This window comes from Cyclopterus lumpus, chromosome 12, assembly GCF_009769545.1.
Source record: "Cyclopterus lumpus isolate fCycLum1 chromosome 12, fCycLum1.pri, whole genome shotgun sequence".
Classification (NCBI taxonomy): domain Eukaryota; kingdom Metazoa; phylum Chordata; class Actinopteri; order Perciformes; family Cyclopteridae; genus Cyclopterus; species Cyclopterus lumpus.
Window position 1 is genome coordinate 19,130,038 of NC_046977.1, and position 23,158 is coordinate 19,153,195.

General features: G+C 42.2%; 1 protein-coding gene across 2 annotated transcripts; it reads right to left on the minus strand.

The window, feature by feature from the left end:
* Positions 1-235: 235 nt before the first annotated feature.
* On the minus strand, positions 236-22,932 carry chd1 (chromodomain helicase DNA binding protein 1). Of its 2 annotated transcripts, none has more exons than XM_034546303.1 (36): positions 22,557-22,932; positions 20,998-21,113; positions 20,151-20,358; positions 19,241-19,360; positions 18,900-19,096; positions 17,808-18,079; positions 17,295-17,520; positions 15,984-16,084; positions 15,714-15,892; positions 15,451-15,575; positions 15,036-15,252; positions 14,773-14,862; positions 14,430-14,620; positions 13,706-13,894; positions 12,909-13,068; positions 12,137-12,289; positions 11,929-12,000; positions 11,681-11,830; positions 9,688-9,836; positions 9,389-9,485; positions 9,198-9,293; positions 8,931-9,107; positions 8,641-8,801; positions 8,526-8,567; positions 8,309-8,442; positions 6,801-6,939; positions 6,489-6,639; positions 6,046-6,168; positions 5,769-5,912; positions 5,392-5,664; positions 5,100-5,231; positions 4,742-4,920; positions 3,829-3,928; positions 3,688-3,739; positions 3,356-3,602; positions 236-1,760 (listed from the first exon to the last, which is right to left on the minus strand). In XM_034546303.1, exons 2-36 carry the CDS (start codon positions 21,048-21,050, stop codon positions 1,478-1,480), a joined length of 5,382 nt encoding a protein of 1,793 aa, XP_034402194.1. In that variant the 5' UTR covers positions 21,051-21,113; positions 22,557-22,932; the 3' UTR covers positions 236-1,477. The 2 variants fall into 2 exon arrangements, with proteins under 2 accessions (XP_034402194.1, XP_034402195.1); XM_034546304.1 differs by having other exon boundaries at positions 1,478-1,760; positions 22,537-22,924.
* Between the last annotated feature and the right edge of the window lie 226 nt (positions 22,933-23,158).

Below are 23,158 nucleotides of genomic sequence, written 5' to 3' on the forward strand. Positions count from 1 at the left end.
GTGACCCTGTAGAGTTGAAGTGTTCTTTGAGGTGACCCTGTAGAGTTGACCAGTTCTTTGAGGTGACCCTGTAGAGTTGAAGTGTTCTTTGAGGTGACCCTGTAGAGTTGACCAGTTCTTTGAGGTGACCCTGTAGAGCACCACAAACAATCCGACCAGGCCTCCTCATTAGTGGACCAACAACAATAAACCTCCATGTGTCCCCCAAACCAGCAGACTCAAGAACTTGACAGTGTTTAAAAGAGTTGGTACGAGTGAGTACAGTGATTGATTTTAATGGCTTCATAAACAACTATATAAAACAGTTCATAAAAATTCATGCACTTTCAGTGTAAATTCATTTTGAAATATAGAGAAGATTTATATACAACAGTGTGAACCGTAACAGTGACTTCATTCAGTTGGGTGGTTCACCACAAATATACTTGGCTGCATAGAAACATCGACATTATTGCCTACGTAGAAAAGAAAAAAAGCGTAAAAAGTCGAGCTCAAGATCCATCAGGTGCTTCTATTGGAAGACGACCGTCTTCCAACTTACTGATTTCGACACACTGAGGCAAAAGAGCGAAGCACTGCAGGATAAAACTGAGTCATTAAAGAACTTTCCCTTTACCGAAAGTGATATTCTGAAAGTATTATCATGAAATAACTATTATACAGGAACTCACTTATAGAACGACAAAAAAGCCTGAGTTGATGGGGAAAGAGTCATAATAAATCCAAAAAGCCTGAGGGAAAAAGACCACCGATTTACTATTTTACAAAAATTTACAACAGTGTAACCTCGCTCTCCTAAAATCAACAATCCAGGTTATTTCTTTTTACAACTAAGATATGTTATTAAATAATTCACGCCTGGTGGAAAATAGAAAACCTGCTGAGGAAAATGAGAAATGCTGTAAATGAGGTACTTCAGGTGGTGAGCCTGAGTCCGGACTGGAGTCAACCAGACACCTTTACATCAACGTGTAATGCAATTTATGACAACCGACTTCTCATCGGGTCAACACTTAAATAAGGTAGATAATTACATTAAGCATGATAGAGAAACAGAGACAGACGGACAAACATAGAGAACAGTCATTTACAGGATCCAGTGTCATTGGTTGGTGGGAATATGAGGCAGCACTCAGGGTCAATTGAGTTTCCAGAGTTAAAAAAAAGTTTATAAAAATAACAGAAAAATGCCGCTCGCTGTTGAACACAACGACGCAGCGTTAAACTCTTTAATACAAAAATATGCTTTGAATTTTGTCATTTTATTATTTTCTTCTGCCTGGTTTGAGGCGCCCCCCGGCGTTCATCTCCCGGGTTACCGAGAAGAGCTGCAGCTGAAGCGAGGAGAGGACAGCCATGCTGAACTGACTGGTACACAGTGCTTCAGACAGCTTCCGGTCGGAGTCCACAGTCCCTGTAAGGCATCTGCTGTGTTGATGAGTCTATGGCTGCTACTGGCAGACCCGGGCAGCTCCTGTTATGTCTTGCGGCTGCTCCAGATCTGCTCCGGTGTGCTCTTGTGGTCCGACGAGTAGTCGAAAGGCGAGCGGTGTCCCATGGGCGAGCGGGAGTCGTAGGGCGATCGCTGGTCCCGGGGGGAGCGGGGCCCGCTGGCCGAGGCTCGCTGCTCGGCCTGCCAGTCGGAGTGGTAGCGGTAGGAAGAGCGGTGCTCTGAATGGGAATGATCCTTAACGTCCAGCCGGTGGTCTCTGCTGGAGCGGAACTCCTCCAGCTTCCTGTGCTTACTGTCGTTGTGGTATCTGCACAGACACAAAGCAAGGGTCATTGAGGCAACACAACTAACAGCTGGACTACACTGTATACATTGTTTTGATATGCTCAAAGATTTTGTTGCTGTATTTTTTGAGACAGCAAATGGAGAGATAGATGGATGATAGATACATTGTAAATGGTCTGTACTTGTATTTCTCTTTTCTAGTCTTCCGACCACTCAAAGCTCTTTAACACTACTTTTCGTCATTCACCCATTCACACACTGATGGGAGGAGCTACCACGCAAGGTGCCCATCAGGACTATCTAACATTCACTAGGAACAGCTACGGGACCAATTTGGGGTTAAATGTCTTACCCAACTCCGAAAGGGTATGCCAGGCACACTGCTGACAACCCAGTGGGGACCTACTGGGAAAGTGGCAGCATGCGTACACCTTCCTCCCCAACAGACCCCAGGGAGCTCAGAATGGCAGCTAAAACTCCTCCACGATAGTGGTGTGTGCTCAACCCCCTCCTGTTCAGACTGTTACCCCAAACATGAAGAGAACTACCGTCATCGGGCCAGATTTCAAACAATGAGATTCATATAGAGAGGAAATCATATCACAGTGGAGCTCAGAGAACAACCTGCTGCTCAATGTCAGTAAAACCAAGGGGCTGATTGTTGAGTTTAAATAAGGAGTCAAAGACACACACCCCTGTCGACATCAGTGGAGCAAGTTAACAGCTTTAAGTTCCTGGGAATCAGCATCACAAACAACCTGATATGATCCTCACATCTCCTTCCTGGTGAAGAAAGCTCATAAACAGCTGTATTTCTTAAGGAAACTTAAGAAGGATACATTAAATTAAAACCAACTGGTGTGTACGGTCCAGGACAGGGGGGCTCTACAGCAGTGATGAAAACCACCCGGAACATCATTGATACCATCTAGTGATCATCATGATGTTGATGAGAAGAGGAGCCTGAGAAGAGCTGAAATATATTAAAACCTGTTCACCGGCTGCTATCTGGAGAGATACTGAATGGTAGTCTTCTGACCACTCTAAGCTCTTCAACTTGTCATCATTTAGGAGGGGCTAACATGAAAGGTACCACCTGCACATCAGGGCTCACCCCCAATTTGCCCAGCAGGCTGTTCCTGCGGTGTGTGAATGTTAAAGTGTCTCGGGACACATCGGAATGGACTAGCGGAGCCGTGGATCGAACCGCCGATCCTTTGATTGAAGGACGACCCTGCTCGTCTCCCCAGAAGTATCAGCTGCAGTAATCCATCCTCCACATATAAAATCATTTTTGTTTGTTTGTGTCGCAAAATGGCACTGCAATCCGCATGTCGCTGTTGTACACCGGCCAAAGAGATAACCATGAAGGAAACTTTTAAATATTCAGGTCTGCGGTGGGAACCAACCGGCTTTTGGCTCAGATAGTATGAAGAGAATTCCAAACACATTCTTTGACACTTTTCATTTGTTTACAAATATATGAAACAATGACATTTTAATCTTTTTAACTTAATGGTCTTAACGGGCTTGAGTTTGGTTTCCTGACAGCAGCGGGTCGAACATGTGACAATTACAAAGTCCCTATTGTTTCAGGAAGAGGCACCGGTCCCTCACCTGTCCTGTCTGTCTCTGTCCCTGCTGTCTGGTCTGTAGTGGTCTCTGTGGTCTTTGCCGTTGCTAAAGGAGTACGGTCTTTTCCTGGACTCCCCGGCGGAGGTCTTCCTGTGGGAGTCTGAGCTGTGTCTCTCTTTACTGCTGCTGCTGCTCTCGTGGTATCGACCCGAAGGCGGATGCCTGTCTGAGCTGTAGCTGTCCCTGCTGCTGTCGTCCTGGTGAGAGTTGTCCTTCAGCCTTTCGATGTCTGAGGATGAAGACCACAAATCATCAGTTCTGTGTCAACGTACTCATTATATTGTCCATGTACAACAGAGGGAAACGGGATGTACCTGCATGCTTATAGCCGTGGGTGTTTATACTTCTAGTGTTCTGCTCCATTGCCTGAAGAAAGAATAGTTGTCATGATGAATGTCATTAAGGGATGTCACACTGTACTAAAGAGTAAGAGTTGCTACAGGGCTTTCACATACCTGGGCGTTCTCCTGTCTCTTCTTGATTGCATGCTTATACAGTTTATGTAGCTTCCTGGCGTCAAACTCCGTGAATTTGGAAACAAATATCCACAGGTTTCTGTGAAAGACAAACACCACCAGCTTAACATATGGAAAATATAATAATAATAACTTATTTATATAGTATAAATATCAACCAAGTTTTAGAGCTCATTCAAGACATTGACTCGTGGTGCAACGGATCATTGAAGTCAAGGTTCGCATCAGATCACAGATCAGTTTGATGATCCATATTAACAGATACAGATCCCTTTGTTGTTTGATTATAGCAGCTGGTCTACAAGGATCCAGACCACCATCCAAATAATAACTTTTACTTTGTTATGGTCATTTATAGTATTTTCTATTTATATGAAAACACACAATTCAAATGGTAAGTAAATTAAAATATATATTTTTATGAAATAAACCAAATCTTGTTTTTATGATCTATTTTAAATTCAAACTGAATTTATTCATGTTTCATACTAACAATACATTTTACTAGATTACATGTGAACACATCATAATCACGTTATAATTTACCTACAGCCAGTACTACTTTTCACTGAACAGAGCCTGAACGCATCATAATGTAACGCCAGTGATGCTGCTAACGTTACCAGCTCTGTCAATGTACACTGATTGGTTGTTTACAATGTAACATGAACAGAGACTAGAAAAACATAAATGATGTCCTGATCACATGTTTTACTGAATATTGGAGGATAACGATAGTCAGTAAAACTACATTTCGCACTGTGACGGTTAATGTTAAACTGTGTCATTAATCCTCGGTTTACATGTGCGAAGAACCGACAGTCTGTGACATCACCAACATAAATCTCTGTTGATGGACAGTGTGTGTGTGTGTGTATATGTGTCTACTAACTTTCTCCACTGTTTGATCTGGTCAGGATTGGAATACTCCTTCAGACACTCTGTGATGTGGTCCCCGATCTTGATGAGGCACTGTCTCGTGTGTTCCAGCTGCTCGCGCTCCGACAGCCCTTTCTCCGGTCTGTCCAGCTGCTTCAGGGCCGCTTTCACCGGCCGCATCCTCTCTTTACACTGCAACGTTCAAACTAGTTAACTCCAGCTACAGGATCTTATCTTAGTGATTAAAGTCTGTTTTTATATTCTGGCAATGACAACATTATATGTCAAGGCAATCATTTTGTACATATATAATATACAATAAGAGGCTGTATTTGCCATTAACTGAAGACGTCGTTATCAGTGAAACGTACCACACTGAAGGTCCTCTGGTCCAGTTCCTCAGACTCCTCCGATATTGGCACATTCTCCCCACCTGCTGTAATATGGACCGGCACATCGGAGGCTTTCTTGGTTCGTTCTCGTACCTCAGTCTTTACTTCAATCTGATGAAAAGGATTGAGCATACATTTCAAGCCAATCACTCATCCTTTGTCCTTCACTTCTTTACATTGGCAGACGGCATGATTATGAATGACTTTAATTAATCTAGACTATGGTCCATAGTCGTAAAGGAATAAATCACATATAGAATTATTATTTCACCTTTTCTATGCTCTCCTCCTGTTTATGTACCGCTTCCAGAGGCTTTGTTTCTTTTTTCTCTTTTGGCTCCTTTGTCTCTTTAATGTCCCAACTGTCCTCCCTCTTCTCCTTTTTGCCATCTTTTTTGATATCTTTATCTATGACCTCCCTCTCCCCTGATGAAGAAACGTCCTCCTGTTCAAGCTCCTCATCTTCGTCGTCGTCGTCCTCCTTTACCGCCACCACCCTGTCTGCTCGGCTCCGTCTGCACGGCGCCTTCACTGGTACCACCTCCTAAAAAGGGCCGAGACGCATTACACATCTATTCCAAAGTGAAAAGAGGAATGATCCAGTACATGCCACAGCATGTGAGCTCTGCGAGTGCTATGAAAACGTACCTTTTCCTCCTCGATTTCATCCTCATCATCTGACCTCTTGTCCGACGGGGGATCTGACGAAGTGCTCTTTAGCACTTCGTCGGTCTTAGTTGGCTTCAGAGTTTTGCTCTTTTTACTCCGTGGTTTCCTTTTCCGTGAATTGGCCTACAGACAAACAAAGAGGCATGGTAGACTCTGGTAGACATACATTTGAATCTATCCATATTCAATTTGAAAAAGCCTTGTATATAAGCATCCTAGTTTGTGATGCAGGGGAAATGAGCCATGTCAGACTTACTGTCCCTGCTTGTTTCTGGGCTTCTCTTTTGGCCAGGTCCTTGCTTAGCAACTTGATGAGGTAGTCTGCTCTTGTCTGGAGCTGTTTGGCCTGTGGCTTCTTGTCAGGGTCGTCTGGTAGGAGCTGATCAACAATGGAAACAGTGCAAAAAATTATAATCACCAAACACAAATACATCACACTTTTAAATTACTTTGCTTCTGTACTGACATTTGAATATATATATATATATATATAATAAAAATACAATTATTATTTGTCTGGACCCCACAAATAAACAGGTGAATATGGAGAAACACTTATAATTGTAAATAAAACAAAAAAAGAAAACTAGAGAAGTTGAGGCCTAACAAAGAAAGTCATCCACAGTATACATCATATTCAAAACAATATGCATGACCCTCTACACAAAGACAATAGATATATTTAATGACGGCTCTCACCTTGTGTGTGAGATTGAGGTCTGGATCCATCTTGATCATCTCCCAGCTGCCGTAACCATACTCATAGATTCCTATAAGGAGGCTGGAGTCGTCCTCCTTCCCCCAATCAATGTCAAAGTGTGCTGCCTTTGAATGGCATGGAATCATATACCTATTCCAAAACACACAGAATAAAGATTTAGATATTCAAATATATTTGGTCATTTTTAGCAACATGGTCGCTTGATATATGAGAGTATGTGCCATTAACTTATTGGATATTACACTGAGCAATACAAACACAGACGTCCAATAGTTTATCGGGAACCTTACTTCTTTCTCTCCTCGGGGTCCGCAGGAATGGCCTTGTGGAGTGGCGCCAACTCTTCCTCATGGGAGATGACAAGCTTAGCATTCACTTGGACTCCAGAGATCCTGAACGTTGGGCCCTTCACCTTCCCTCTTCTGCCTCCTGGTGGTCAAATAGCAAAGCACTTTAATGGTGTGTGCTTTATGAGCCATTTAATCATGCGAAAGACGACCAGCTAAATAGATTATTCACAGTACCAATAAACCATAGTTTATTTGCCGTTTTGGAAAATTGCATCCCTGACCTTTGATCAGCTGATGTGTGTGATATGATTCACCTAAAGCATAAAAAAAAACTCTATGAGGCTTGTTTTCCCAAGCTGTATTCTTGAAAAAGCTTCTTCAATGTGAAACACTAGGTCTTTCTGTTGTATATCATTGTCAATTAAATATATTCAACATGTAACATATGGTGAGTCTAGGCTGAATGCAAGTTATATACATTTTTTTCTTCAATGTTTACAGGATATGCAATCTGTGTTCCTTTATAAATGTAGTATAGTAGACCATAAATATATGATATCCGTGGCCTTGTGTGGTGTGGTTTGGTTTATGGCGTCTTGCTTCTTCACAGTACATTTTGTTTGTACGCCCTCTGCCATTTGAGATTAATACAAAGCGAAGGAGGGACGCCGTAGTAGAGACCCTGTATATCACAGTAGCCCCTAAAGCATTCTCCTCTTTATGGTCTGTTCGACTCTAAATTACCATCATTTACTAAATGAACATCATGCTGTATTGAAGAAGACTTGAAACTGGAGATTAAGACCATAAACTAATATTTACAATGCTTACTGATGGAATAAATCGAGAGAAGTAGAGTCATTTATATTGACTTCTATACAACCCCCTGGTGGTCAGTAGAGATAATGCAGCTTTAACACATGAAGCATAGACTTCTATACAACCAGAGTCACCGCCCCCTGATGGTCAGTAGAGAGAATGCAGCTTTAACACATGACGCATAGACTTCTATACAACCAGAGGAATCGCCCCCTGGTGGTCAGGAGACAGTATGCAGCTTTAACACATGAAGCATAGACTTCTATACAACCAGAGGAGTTGCAAAAGACGAACACAACTTGTCTGGCGAGTAAACTGTCGCGAGTAAAGCGTTTGGTGTGAACGCACCATAAGAGAAATGCAGAACAGCAGCATGACGAGGCTTTAACTTGTACAAGCCGGGTCTTGTCTCAAAACTAATTAACTACAAAACTGTGATAGAAACTGAGCGGAAGAACTGTTTTTGTTGGCAGCTTCAACGCTCTACCTCGATCAATGGGAAGTGTGACTGACTCTTCAACTGACAAAGGTTTCAGCAATCTATTTTAATATCCCAGGCGATGAACAAAGGCATTAAAGAGCATTATCACTGATGATTAATCAACTAACTGTTGCAGCTCTGATAAAAATGACACACGCGACCTTCCCATCACGGGCCGATTAATCGGTAGAAAGATCCGCTTTGTTACCTGACGTCTTCTCTGGTCCACATGGGTTTTCGCGTAGTGTTCTCACACAGCCATTGTGAACCGTCTCTGCCAGGCGTTTCAGATCCTGTTCAGACTTATCCACAAGTTCGGCATCACGAGCAATAGCATCCAACCTGAGTGACCAAGACACTTGTTGAGCAGACTGTCTGGAATGTTGTTTCTTTAAATGTTAAAAACAAAATCAGACGTGGCTTACCTTTCCAGTGGTCCTCCAAATTTTTTGTAGCTCTTGACAAACCTGTAAAAAGTCAGAGATGTAAACAGGAAAACGTAGAAAGGAGGAGGAGATTAATAAGAGTTGTTATAATCACCTCCGAATCTCAGCATCGCTGAAGCCCTTGATATTTTCTCGTGGAATGGTCCGAGGCCGCCCTCGTTTCTTTGGCCTTTTTCGGTCTGAGGGGGAGTCGCTGTCAGACCCAGAGTACCTCCTGTTCCTGCTCTGCCGGCCCGAACTGGCGTTAAAGCTCGTCTGTTAACACAAACCAAGAAAATCGCTTGGAAGTTTATTAAGAACCCAAAACTCACAATACCACTGAGCAGCACACAAATTCTTTAAAAAATCTATCATACGTTATATTTGCCATGACTGCTTGTGTACCTGTTTGGCACAATTCCTCATGCGTGGCAGCAAGTAGATTTCCTCTAGCTCCTTCTGTCTCTCCTCTTCCTCCATCCTCCTCCTCTGTTCCTCAGGAATGATGTCGTCCCAACTCCGATGACTACGCTCAGAGTCTATGTCTATTTCCTCCTCGTCCATCATGGAGAAGTTGGCCACCTGCACAGGTAAAGACAAAACTGTGAATGTTACATTTCCGAAGAGCATCCCAACTTTGTGTGGATGTACTTTATTTTTATTTTGACATACCTTGAACTGAGACAGCAGTTGTTCTCCCACTGTGGAGGGTCCAGGATCATTTTCCCTGGTCTCAGCTCTTTTGAGGATCTCGTCGATGTCCATTTCCTACAGAGCAGAAAAGGCCATGACTTGCTGCTCCGAAAGATTTTAGAGAGAAGTTGTGATTATGCACACACATCCTTAAGTATACAACTACATACCTGAGGCTCCTGCTCCTCGCCCTCTGGCTCTTTGAAAAGCTCCTCAGCACCAAACTTCAGGATGGAAGACAGCTCCTCTTTGTTGAATGGTGCTGAGCTGTATGTCATAAAACACACTAAAGTCAGATAACTGCAAAGTGTAGCAGTAACGTTTGAGAGAAGTACAAACAATACAGAATAAATCATGTGACTTCGGGTAGATAAGTAAATTGCACTCATTAATGACATGACTTGTCGTGGGCAAAAGGAGGAAAGGCAGTCAAGCAGCAGAATATGGTATGCGGGTAAGCTGTGCTTGCCTGGAGGGAGCAGCACCGGTATGGAGGACAGTTTTCCCTGTGGTGTCCATCCTCTGGATAACAAGGTGATCCAGCACCATTTTCTTCTTCGCCCTCTCAATGATTTCCTCCTCCACTGAGCTCTTCGTCACCAGACGGTAGATATTCACCTGCAAGTACATAAGCAAACAGTGAAATATATATATTTAAACACATTTTAGGAGAGTATTTGGTTACGGTTGATCAATTATTTCCATGCATGCTATAGATTATGCGAGTAGGTCCAGACAGGCCAATTACAGTGGTGAAATGTAATTAAATATTGTACTTGAAGCTACTATGAGGAACTTTATTGAGTGTGGATTTTGGCGATCTTTGTGGACAAAAGCAGTAATATTTACAATCACCAGAATTTCTTTAGAAAAACTCTCAATTTACTGCCACAGGGTGTGAAGGTCTGCCCCTGGTTTTCCCGTGCCCCCCTTCCCTTCAGCATGCCCAGCATTAGGACCTGGGTCTCAAGCAGCGAGGTGTCGGTGTTTGCTCCCAGTGGGGACCGGCGGAGGAAAGAGGCGAAGCTCTTCTCTTGGCAGGACGAGGAGGCGTTGGTGTCGGGTGCAGAGCTCTCCTCCTCCTCCGCTACCGGAGGCCCCCCTAGAGTCTAAGCTAAAAGGAGTTTCTGGTGAACCTGCAGGATTTGGTCGTGCCAAATCTGATCCGGTGGCACTGATAAATAAAAATTACGATACAGAAATAGCCAATTTTCTTGCTGATGGTTTCGTTGACTTTTGTATGCAAAACATCACAGCCCTATTTAGTTATGTCAATTTACTTTTTCTCTTTAACTCAAAGAACTGACAAGTTTTGGATTTTTAACTCTTAAAAGTTAAAACATACAGTAATGCCTTGTTTACAGTTTTTTTTTATTTGTTTGTGTTAATTGAACTTGGCTCTTTAAGTTATCAGTAAAAAAGAAAAAAGAAAAAGTGCCTTCATTTTGGATGTGAGTCGGTCCGTTTGCTCAAAAGATCTGAACTTCGTCTCGTAGTGGCGCTTCACATCGCTGCTTTTTATATCGCTGAACATGAGACATCTTTGTGAGACATTTACAACGCGTGTTGGTCGGTGTGTTTCCTGGACCGCTGAACGAGAGCCGTAAAGGCTAGAAAAGCTGTGCCGGTTAAATAGAAGTGATCCATGAAAATTTTATAATTCTCAATTATGTATCGGTTTTCGGTTCAGAGACAACGGCGTCTGGGTCCGGACCCAGTCTGTGGACCACCTGTTTGTGACCCTTGGTGTAGGTCATATAGAGGCATCGGTATGACAGTGAGACTATTTCAAATCCAGTATAAAAGTTCCTCACAGTAACTTTAAGTACTACAATATTTGGGTACTTGTGTAATTGCTACTTTAAACTCCACTACATTTCATTACTGTACATTCTACTCTACTCGTTACTTTAGATTTTATTTGTCAAACAAAACATTCACTCATAAATGTGATGTCAGAGATGAAAATGCCCATCACGTAGGTATAATGTGTGTTTATTAATATATATCTTTTAAATTAGCCAGTCTGGCTAATGAGTACTTTCTATGCCAGTACATTTTGTTGAAAATACTTCTGTACTTTTACTCAATTTGAAACCAAATGTGTGATTTTGGAATATATATATAAATGGAATCGAACTGAATAATTTTAAAATTAAATATAATTAAAATATGAATTGTGGCATTGCTACTTTTGCTTAAGTAAAAAAACACTGCCTACTATCCCACAACTTTGCTTCCGGCGGTCAACACCTTTTTAAGCAATCTTGACCCAACATTACTTTCCATCATTTAATAATGACACTACATATAATAATCTCAGTGGGCTCAGCTGAGAGGAGCTGCACTTTTTGTTAATGCCAACATAACATTTCTTTTCGCTGCTTCACACTTTCTGTGTTCTTGTTGCCACCGGTAACCAACTCCATAGTGTAGTGAGGTTTACGGCAGCTGTGACTTACCTGTCTTTTCTGTCCGATCCTGTGGGCTCTGGCCTGTGCCTGCAGATCATTCTGGGGGTTCCAGTCGGAGTCAAAAATCACTACTGTGTCAGCTGATGCCAGATTGATACCAAGACCTCCAGCACGCGTTGATAACAAGAAGCAAAAATCCTGGGCACACAAATGGAGGTTGGTTATACATGTTCCAGTCCTGGCTAATTTAAATGAAGTACAAAGTATATTTAATGGATACAATGCATACAACTTACCTCTGAGCCCTCTGCATTAAAATGATCCAACGCCTGCTTCCTCATCTCCCCCTTGATGGAGCCATCTAATCTCTACGCAAATGTACAACATTTAACATTCAGAAATGTGTAACAGAAATATGTAGATGAAAATTCATACTTCTGCTGAGCTGGTCTGCATACTGTATCTCTGTAAGTATGTCTGATTGTGAACAATTTAAGTAACTACCTGAAAGAGGAACTGCCGGCTCCTCAGATAATCAGCCAGGATATCCAGCATTCGTACCATCTGGGAGAAGATGAGGACTCGGTGGCCTCGCTCCTTCAAGCGCACCAGCAGTTTGTCCAACAGGACCAGTTTCCCACTGCTGCGGATCAGTTGCTGTCGGAGGAAAAGAGGCGCAAACAATTACTGGTCCATCCTCTCCAATTAATGAGGAAATCAATATGCACTCAACTGTGTTAATTTGGTAATAATCTGTGCAAGCAACAATTCATCGGAATAAAAGCATACAGTTTGAGCAAAAAACATGAGACGGCTGGTCGAAAGCTGATCGGCCCTTAGTTTGGACCTTTTGAAGAAAATCTTCTGTGTACTTGTGATATTTAATGATCCAATAGAAGATATTATTCTCATGCTGTACAATTAAGGATTTTATCTGTTAAACAGTTTATGTGGTTGGTTATTTCTATAGCATTTATCAAAATGAACAATGAAAAAGTGCTTTACAAAGTATACATGAAAATACAAGATATAACCCAATAGCTAATAAACACATTTCAACTTCAATATATTTACAACACAAAGATAAATAAATCCTAACATGGTCTGCAAACAGCTGGCCGACAAATGGAGTTTACAGGATGTTAATATTTTCTAACTTTTTATATTATGCTGGAAACTGCCCGACTTGACAGCAGCTATTTTATTTTATTTTATTTCGATAAATAAGAAACAAATATTAACTACCTGATGTAACCAAATTATAAAATAAACAGACCTGTAAGGCTTCAGCTCTGTTGAGGAACTCGATATCCTCTGGGTGCTTGATAAGGTAACAGTGGTTACAACACTTCTTCAGCTCCATCATGATGTTCAGGAAGCCTGACGTGCTGCCTTTGCCCTTACTCAGAGCCTTATAGTTCCTGGTCAGGATCCATCTGATCACAAAACAAATTATAGTTGATTAATCAGCAGCCAATCAAAACCAACCTCATACTTCAGATTTATCGCCCCTTACATACATGTGGCACATGTTAGTTTTACCGACCGTTACATCACAGCCACTAGCACCACATGTCGTTAGTGTGTCACAATTGAGAGTCCAAAATAAGCCTAACATCAGTAAAGTTGTTATATTGTAAATCTTTCCCATGTATGCTGCACAGAGAACCTGCAGTGACTGGCTTGTCCGCTTACAGCACAACCGCTAATATAAAGCAAGGTTGAACTGACTTGGTAAACAATTAGTATTTGGTGAAGGCAAATGATAACACTATCACGATGTGTTCAACTATGATCCGTTTACTTTCCCAACGCTAGCTCTAAGCAGCAAATAACATATTAGAACTACTAATGCCAAGATTTTTTTTAAATGCAAATAACCATTGTTGATGAAACGTGAATCAGCCAAGAAAATTGCAAACTGTGTAGCTCTATTTAGCAGCAACATTTGATTAACTAAAAATCATAATCCATAATGACAAACTCTTCTCAAGCAGGAGGTGAAAACTGATCAACTGAGCTTAAGCAGATGTAAAATCTACATGTTTTGGATTGAAAGGGCCCAGCTCTTACTTGTAATACTGTTTCTGGATAGCACTCATCTCCACTCTGAGGATCTGTTCCACTTTGGCAGGAAGAGATTTCTCCACATCCTTCTTGACTCGGCGCAGTAAAAAAGGCTCCAGCTCTTTGTGCAGACTTGTGTAGCCCGAGTCCCTGCCTTTACCATGCGCCTCCTCGAACAGCTCCCAAGAGTGAAACCTTGAGGAACAAGACATACAAAACACATGAGTGGTGGTGTGGCAATCCAGTCAAATCATTGGACAAGAAAAATACAATCCTTGATTTAGTCCCCCTGAGAACAAAAGGTACCAAACTGATTTAGTGTCAACAATTCTTACTTTGTACAACTTGTCTCATTGGTTTGTTTGTATCATAAAAGTTTCTTGATACATTGCTATACCACTACTGTACATCGCAACCTTTTCAGCCCCAACTGACACCACTTGAGGCAATTCATCAGACTTTACACAGCTCTCTTTGGAGACACAAAGGGCTACATCCCCGTTTGCTTTGAATATGCAGCAGTACTCCCCAAGACCTGTAAACACACCATTGGTATACAAAATCATTCTTAAACACCAAGCTGAAGGACCAGCTCTTTTGCACCCGACAGCGGCATCAAGGAGTACTGCGACGATATCCCCAAATTTGGGGGAAATACCGTGTTATAAAAGCGAGTTGAGTCTAATTTGGCACAAGTTAGTATCGAAGCATAACAATTGACATGTCCTACTTCTCGGGCATAATGAAGTGCAGCAGGGACCAGAGCTCCTTCAGGGAGTTCTGCAGTGGCGTTCCTGTGATCAGAAGCCTGTGATTGGATTTGAAGTCCATCATGGTCTTGTAGAGGAGGGAGTCATCATTCTTTAGTCGGTGCGCCTCATCCACACCAATGAAGGCCCAGTTGACATTGCCCAAAAATGACTGGCGAAACAAAAATGTTACAGGTTTTTACATATACTAATATCATACTGCACAGCTTTAGAGATGAACATTTAATGTGTCATAAATGAAGACAATTACGTGATCAACAACAGCAAGCCCAAATGCTATGAATAAGTGAAGTAGCTGCTGACCTTGTCTTTGAGAAGAATCTCATATGTTGTGAGAAGGATGTTGAATTTCAGTCTCTTGCTATGGCCATGGATCCACTCATGTGTCCTGATCTATTAAATGAAAACACGAGAAAACATGGAAAACATGAAGACGGTCACGAACAAACTGGTGTTTTTGCTGCTGTTATCCATTCATCTTAACCTTCCATTCCTGTATAAGTGGATGAGGTATCAATAGAGTTGAAGAAAGTGTGTTTGTGTAACAGGTGTTTGAACCAGCGTACCATATTCCTGCTGCTGATGTCTCCCAGATAGACCACAAAATTCATGTTGGGGGCCCAGAGTTGGATTTCTCTCTGCCAGGAGGTAAGTGTAGAGAGAGGCACAACCAGCAAGAAGGGTCCGTACAGTTGATGATCATTGAACAGGCAGTTGAGGAAAGAGATTGTCTGGATGGTCTTGCCTAACCCCATCTCATCAGCAAGGATGCAACTGTTGCCTCTATGAATGAAGACAAAGCCAAGGAGAGAAACAGTGTCAACTCATATTGTTGACCTGATTCACACTGCCGAAGGATGGTGCATCCAGCATATGATGATGGAATATATTACATTTATAGCCCCCCTCCCCCGCAAAATAATTACAGAATGGACATTCAGACGATGAAAGTTGAGAATTAAGGATTTCTTAAAATCGTACTTGCACCAGGAGTGGGCCATCCAGTTCAAACTGTCCAACTGGTAGTCTCGGAGCTCCAGTCCATCACCTCCTATGTAACTTGGCTGCTTCTTCATAGGCATAAACCTGGGTCTCTGTTTGAGCACCTACAGGAAAGAACATCAGTTAGCGATAGTCCGTGTTTTAGTCAAAACTCAGTTTAGTTCAGTCTGGATACTGACCCAGAAGACGTTACACCAAGATAAACTAAATTAAAATCACTCTCTCAAGACATAATGCATTACCTTGCAGTCCCTTGATGGAATGAACTTGGACTGGTTTCTGCTCATGTAGTTGTCGATGCATTTCTGGAACTTTCTGCCGATCAGAGCTCCATCTTCCCAGCTACACTCGGAGTATGGTAAACCCTGCCACTTGCACAGGTAGTCTGGGTAACCAGCCGCTGACTTCTGGTTTGAATGTCCTGCTCAAAAGGAATTCAGAGACCTATTTAGTTACACAAATCCGACAGCATCAAATGCATTCAGAGGAAAGAAAACTTGTAGAAAGTGCACCTATGATTCGCTCTACAAGCTGGTACTGAGAGTGAAGGTCATCCATCATTTCTTCCTGACAATTGACGTACTCGATATCCTCTGGTGAAGCCGCCTTTAACCTGGGGAAAGGACCAAAAGCATTAGAAAATAAGCAACGGCCCTGCATTCCGTTTCTTATCTGCGCCAAACCAACAATTTTTCCGAAATTAGGAAATTGTTGATGCCGACAGCGCTGAAGCAAAAGACGAACCAAGCTGACCCACTAATGTTTCTATAATCAAACAAATAAATGTTTCTCAGGAGAGACTCCAGGGACAAATGTGATTAAAATCATAACCAATGGAGATGACCAAAATAGTCAGTCACATGGAGCAGATGGTTGCATGGAGTCATGTGGGGCGGCTGTGGATCAGTGGAGAGCAGGGTCGTCCTTCAATCAGAGGATCGGCGGTTTGATCCCCGGCTCTGCTAGCCCATGCCGATGTGTCCTTGGACCAGACACTTAACCCCAAAATTGCTCCTGTAGCTGTGCCTACGGTGTGTGAAATGTTAGCTACTGCTGATGTGGAGCTGAGGAGAGGGATCCACCTCTGTTGCTCTCCTGAAGGGGTTTCTCTCTATTTTTTGGCATTTTTTCCTGATCCGATGTGAGGTCAAAGTTCAGGGATGCCGTATGTATACAAATTGTAAAGCCCTCTGAGGGGAGTTTGTAATTTGTGATATTGGGCTATACAAAATAAACTGACTTGACTATGCAGGTGGAACCATAGCTCCTCCCATCAGTGTATAAATGGGTGAATTATGTAATCTAGTGTTAAAGCACTGAGTGGTCGGAAGACTAGAAAAGCACTGTACATGTACAGGTCCATGTGGCATTAGTCACATGCCAGTCACACTGAACCCAGGTTCAACAGGATCAAATCGGTTTTGTTTAATTAGGCAAGTTTATGTTTAAAAGGAACAAAAATCTGTCAATAACAGTAATAACTGTAATCTGTCAATAACAGTTACATCGGACAGGTTAGAGATGGTGACATTTGGTCTATAATACAGTCTTACTTTTATTTAAAATGTATGCATTAGGATGAAAATGGTTTTAAGTATGGGTTTAGCATGAGTGAGGTCATGGGAGGACAGCAGGCCACTGAGACTGATTACTTTTGTCATGTGGTTGTCATCATGTGTCCTTATAGTCTTTCCTGCTGCTCAGTAAGTAGTAGAAGGCTGTGCAGATTTCACTGACGGTGTGTTAAATGTGTGGTTTACCAGTTTTAACATTGTAATAAAGCTTAATAAAGCTCTTGGTTTATTAAATAAACAAGCTCTCACCATCTCTTTTTCTCCTGGTCCTTCTTCTTGAAGTTGTCCAGTTTCTTCATGCCCTTGACGTTCTGTAACTTGAGTGTCTCCTCTGTCTCCCAAGTGTTGTGGATATGGGCCCAGTTCTTCCACTTTATCAAATACTGGATCTCACCAGGCTCTTTGTTGTTATTGAAGTTGGTATTGGGGTCCCCGTCTGCTTCTACAGCGTATACAGTGGTTACACTTCCTGTTGCTGTTAGGAAAGAAATAAAAAAATACTGTAAAACATTTCTATACTCATCCTTAGAACTGGGCTGGACCTTGTATTTTTATGTTAAAGAGAAACAGGAAGTTCAAGCTGTTTTGTCAAGCTGACAACTTTCTGGCATCTCTTAACTTCCTCTAAAAATAATAATTCCAAATCTCTTCATTCTCCCTACAACTCTTACAATGTTATGACAATCCTTAAATTCCATACCTGGCTAAATATCTGTCCAGAGCTACAGTTTAAATCATCAATTGTAGCACTCTGTCCTTTACCTCTTTTCCTTCCTATCCTGCTGTCCATCACTCTCTCCAGTGTTTCGAACTCATCTTCCTCCGGTTGCGGAACATCTTCACCTAGAACTTCCACCAGGTCGTCTGAATCGGTCTTCAGCTCCTCGTCCTCCTTGTAGCTGACGTTGACTGTGGCCTGCCGCCGTTGCCCCGCAGACGTCTTCTTGTAGTTGTCATCCTCATCCTCAGAGGAAGAACACTTCTGGGATTTCTTCTTCTGTTTGCTGCTTTTCTTCCCATTCCGATAATTCATCCTGAGACATATCCAAAAATACATGTGCAGCGTTAAACTCATGCCACCCTTTGTATGCCTTTAAACGGTCACATGATCCAAGACCTAAATGATAAGTGACCACTACAAAGGGAAATAGTTAAGAGAATAATGTAACCTTGCGTTGAGTTTTAACTGAATGAGATTCCACAGTACAATAACCATTACAGAAAATGCCACGCTTTCATGGTATAGGTATTGTTCTTATTATCATCATTATAATTTGTTGTGTTTGTGTGTAGTTGGAGGAGCTCAGCCCAGACAGAGAGAGCAGAAGAGATGTGCGCTGCAGCGCGGTAAAATTACAGATTAAAAATCCCCAGTAACATTGAAGCATATCAATACTCCGGTCTTTAATAATTTAGCTTTGGGGCCCGTTTGATTTGAAAACACACGAAGAGCTTCCACAAAGAACCAGTATGTGGTTTGTCCGTTCTGGGCTGCTGTAGAAACATGGCGGTACAAGATGGCGGACTCCATGGAAGAGGACCCGCTCCCCATGTACATATAAAAAGGCCTTTTTAAGCTAATGAAAACACAATGATTCTTAGTGACAGGTTGTTATACACTAATGTAAATAGTTATGAATCCAATATTCCATTGCTGCCAATAAATCCCCCTAAACTGTTCCTTTAAAAAAGGATTTGAAAACAGAGCATGCTAGTTACATTTCAGCAGCACGATAGCATGTGAAAATAAACACTGAATAAGCAAATGCACAAAGTATTATAATTGCCAATTCTAATACCAGTATAACATTACAACCGTACCAGAAATCCATTAAAGGGCAACTGTCCACTTACTTTGTTGGAGGCTTTCTGCTTTTGATTTTGTGACTAGGCTCATAGTCCGATGCCGTTTCGTCACTGTTGGCCTCCGCTGATGAGTCTGATCCAGAACCACTCCCAGATCCAGAACCCGATCCAGAGTCAGAGGAGGCAGAATTTCTTCTTCGTTTGGATCCACTTGATGAGTCAGATCCATCGCTACTTGACGAGTCCTAAAGACAAAAAGTTCACGTACATTTATTGGGCACCTCCAATTACAGAAATTCTAGCTAAGTAGATGAATGAAGCCTCCAAAAGGTTTTAATTAGTTCCCATTGATTCCCAGTCAAGTGTATTGGGGATCAATTTAAACAAACCTCATCAGAGCCACTATTTGAGGAGCTTTGTCTCTTCTGCTGCTGCTGCTGCTGAAGTTGCTGTTTTCTGAGCATAGCCGATCTCTGCACTGCTAGGATACTTGGGTTGGACTTCCAGAACTGTAATCAATGTGTTTAGTGGAAAGTTAGCAAAAATACAGGACCAGGTTAACAAGCATTCACTTGACAAGAGTCAGGCACTGTGTTAAACACCCAAAAAGAAACTGTGTGCCACTAATGGTGCTCCAAAAATGTGTCATGTGACTAAAGCCCCTTTCACACAGCATGTTGAAGGCGGGACTGTAGTGCCGTTATTCCGCCTCGTCTTCTGTATGAGAGGACAGAGTTGTTTCGGCGCTGAGTCGGCAGCGGCGGAAGTCAGAGCCGAGCCACAGCTGTGTGAAAAGGGACAGCCGACACAGCGGGCCGCAGAGGCTGTTGTGTTAGACGTCCCGCCTCTTTTGTTCCTGTGATGTGGAATTGCTATCTGAAATCGCGCGGTGGGGCAGCATTAGGCCACCATTACTTAATTCTGAGCGAAAAAGGAAAGCCTGCATAGCGGAGCTTCTTTAAGGCAGTATTGAGGAATCTCCGTGTGAAAGGGTCGACGGTCAAACCATCTGAAATCTTGAGTATTGCAACTCTACATGACAAGCTATTAGAACGTAATGTTGCCATAAAGATGCAAGAAAATGTTACGTTTCTTTTGACAAAAAGTTCCAAACAGAGTTAAACACTTTGATGCCGAATATATAACGGCAACTTTATAGTTAACACGCAATGATCAACTCATTCCATTTTCTCCACATGTCAAGTTAAATTAATAATAAATAAAGCAAATGTTGGAGTGTCATTTTACAAATTATTTAACTATTATCGTGCTAATTTCATTGAAGTAACATTTCTTTACCTCAGCTCCATCAATGTTTGACTTATTTGGCGGTTCCATCTTCTCCTTCGATTTCTCTGTGTCAGAATCTGACGGGCTGCCAGAGTCTGAGCCACTTCCTGAGTCACTGCTCCCTGATTGGCTGCTGCTGCTGGAGGAGCTGGAACTGGAGCCCGAGGCGGAGCCCGACGCTGAGCCCGATCCAGAACCGGATTCATCGTCAGAATTACTGTCACATTTAAAGAGAAAATATTTAAACATAAATGTGTGCATTAGTAATTAATAGATGAATAATTGACAGAGCAAATCAGTTCCTCATACTGTACTCATTCAAAATATGTTAATACCAGTGTCCTTATAATTCCTCCAACAAAAAAATTGACCCTTTTCTATATATGTTGGTCTTTATTAAACTTGACTGGTATCTATTCTGGCACTGATGAATGGTGCACGCTTCCAGCATATTTATTTTGCCAATGACGGGTGCCCCATCATTAATTTACATCAGTGTTAATGTAGCTAGATGGCACCATCGAGGCATGGATGTCTATGTGTGTGTGTCTGAGAAAGTGCAATTTAAATTGGATTAGCCGTCCGTGAGCTACATTCCATTAGAACATCTGTCTGTAACTTTCTAAGACACATCTCAGTGGAAAGAAACTGAAGATCTCAGTGTACGAGACAAAAGAAATGGGGTATGAAAGTATTCTTATCCAGTCTGTGTAAAAATAAGGGTCAGATACACAGTTGATATAATCAATAGATTATCACCTGTGTCATCCGAGATGGCACTTGTATAAAACAAAAGTGTGTCACTATCATCAAAGTACTATGATGTCCTGTTGTGAAATTGGATCAGTTAATTTACCTTGATTCTCCACTGCTGTTGCTTACACTTTCATCCTCAACTCGTCCAGCCATGTTGAAATCCAAAATATAGACCCCCCCCTGACAACCTGTAGTATTGTGTTCCACGTGGTTAACCTGTATGAGAAGATACACATCAAGAGCATTAGATATACTGTCTGGGAACAGCGGTGCCTTTATCAAAGCTATCCAATGGCATTAACATCATGCTTTCCCTGCAGTATGTGTGAAGAGAATGTGATGAAGCCATCAATGTGCACACTGCAGGAGCATCAGTACACTATCTCTGACCAACTACAGCCTCGTCCGTGTGGAGCTGTCAATACACTGAAGCACGAGATATTTTGAACTATTTGCGAGAGGTAGTTTATGCTCTCCGTTTTAGTTTTGAGGAACATTAACTGTCTCCGTAGCTCACAAAAACACTTTTTTATTTTTATTTTAATTAATAGAGCTAAAATAAGAGGGTGAGTGAATGGCAGCAGCTTCATGTAACGTTAACGTAACTGTTCACCTAAACCTTCGCTGTATTGGTTTTCCTCACCGCAGAGGCCTCTCGGGCCTGCGCAGCAGCAGCGTGTTTTCATATCTACACGAAGCTACACAGGCACTCCGGACCCGAAATAACCTCGTTAACCTCAGACAAGACCACACATAATAAACAGACTTATGCCAACCTTTATGTCATCAAGTCTTAGTGGGGCTAAAAGTTAGCATGAAGCTAACTAGCTAACACCGGCTAATGACGCCAACATTAGCTATTGGCGGGGTACGTTGGCAGTAATGTATGCAGACACTGCCAACGCGCCAGACAGTATTTTATCTCCAAATCACAAAGGAGAGCACTATCGCGAAAACAAAGTCGACATTATCGTATTGCTACCATCAGTGATTAATATTGGCTACTTTAATGCGACATTTGTATCACGTTAACTAATTGCTGTTTGCTAACGTTAGCTCTCATGTGTTGTGCTAGTATGATGATTTTCTGCGTTACACAATCATAACACTTAAAAATCACTAAAAGCAAAAGTTGCCGTTATAATCTCATAACATGTGCCGCAACCATGCGGGTCAAACGTTAAATGGCGTGCAATAGTTCTCATTTAACGCTAACGTGGGTTTGGTAAACATGAGAGGGATGAGAGTCCAGCGTTTACTGAGGTTGCCAAGGAAAGTAGCGTGAGCTAACGTTGTGAAGCACGAGGCTAGCAGGGAAGCTAACAAAATGACAAAACTTTGCGCTAGTTCATTTTAGCAGGGACCCGCTGGAATGTTCGCTTTCCGGTTGTAGTCGATACCCGGGGTTTAGCAGTAGACGACATTTAACTACGCAAAAGTCTGTGCAAGTAGTGGACCACTAGAGAGTACGGAACTTATTTAGTATGCATTAGTAAAAAAATTAGCTAACCTAACTTCACCCTCTTCCATCTTGTTTTCATTCGCCGCTCACTTCTCGCGGCTTTTACCACATCAACATGCAACGTTAGCTTTCTTTCTCACTGAACTAGGGGATAAGTAACTCCACGCTGTATGTTACCTGATGTTAATCACTGTTACCTGCCAACTCCAATGTAAGTGTTGTTTAAATCCGCCTTTCCGCTTCAGAGGTCCTTTCTTCTCTTATTTAACAGGCGAGCTAGCAGCTGCGATAGCTAACGCTACCTTACGCTAGCTAGCTAGCCAGCCAGCTAGCTATCTCCCAGTCAGGGAGATCAGCCCCGAACGATTCAGTTCGGAAGAACTGGTGCAGTGTTGGTTTTTACTCTCCTTTCAAAAACCAGAATAAGTCCCCCTTCCCGATTAAGATGTAAGCAAAGTCTAATGGTCGCTGGTCAACTGTGATTGTAGAAAGCTGGCATTTCAATCCAGGGTCTTCCGACAACCGGCCTCCGCCATGACGCCGTAGGGTTCACTTCACTAGGAAACCCCGGACAGTGACGTAACGACTGTGCGCCTCACTCCAACGCATCAGCAGCGAACATCTGGCAGAGAATGTTTTGAGAAAATAAATAGTTCCACAGAACAAATGTAACCAGGCACTGATATGTTTACAACAATGGAAATGGCTGCAAGTGGGCTACTGCATGAGGCAGGTAGACGGTGGAGGGTGTATGTATTTGAGTCCCGGAGCGGTGAATTTGAAAAGTGTTGGGTTTGTG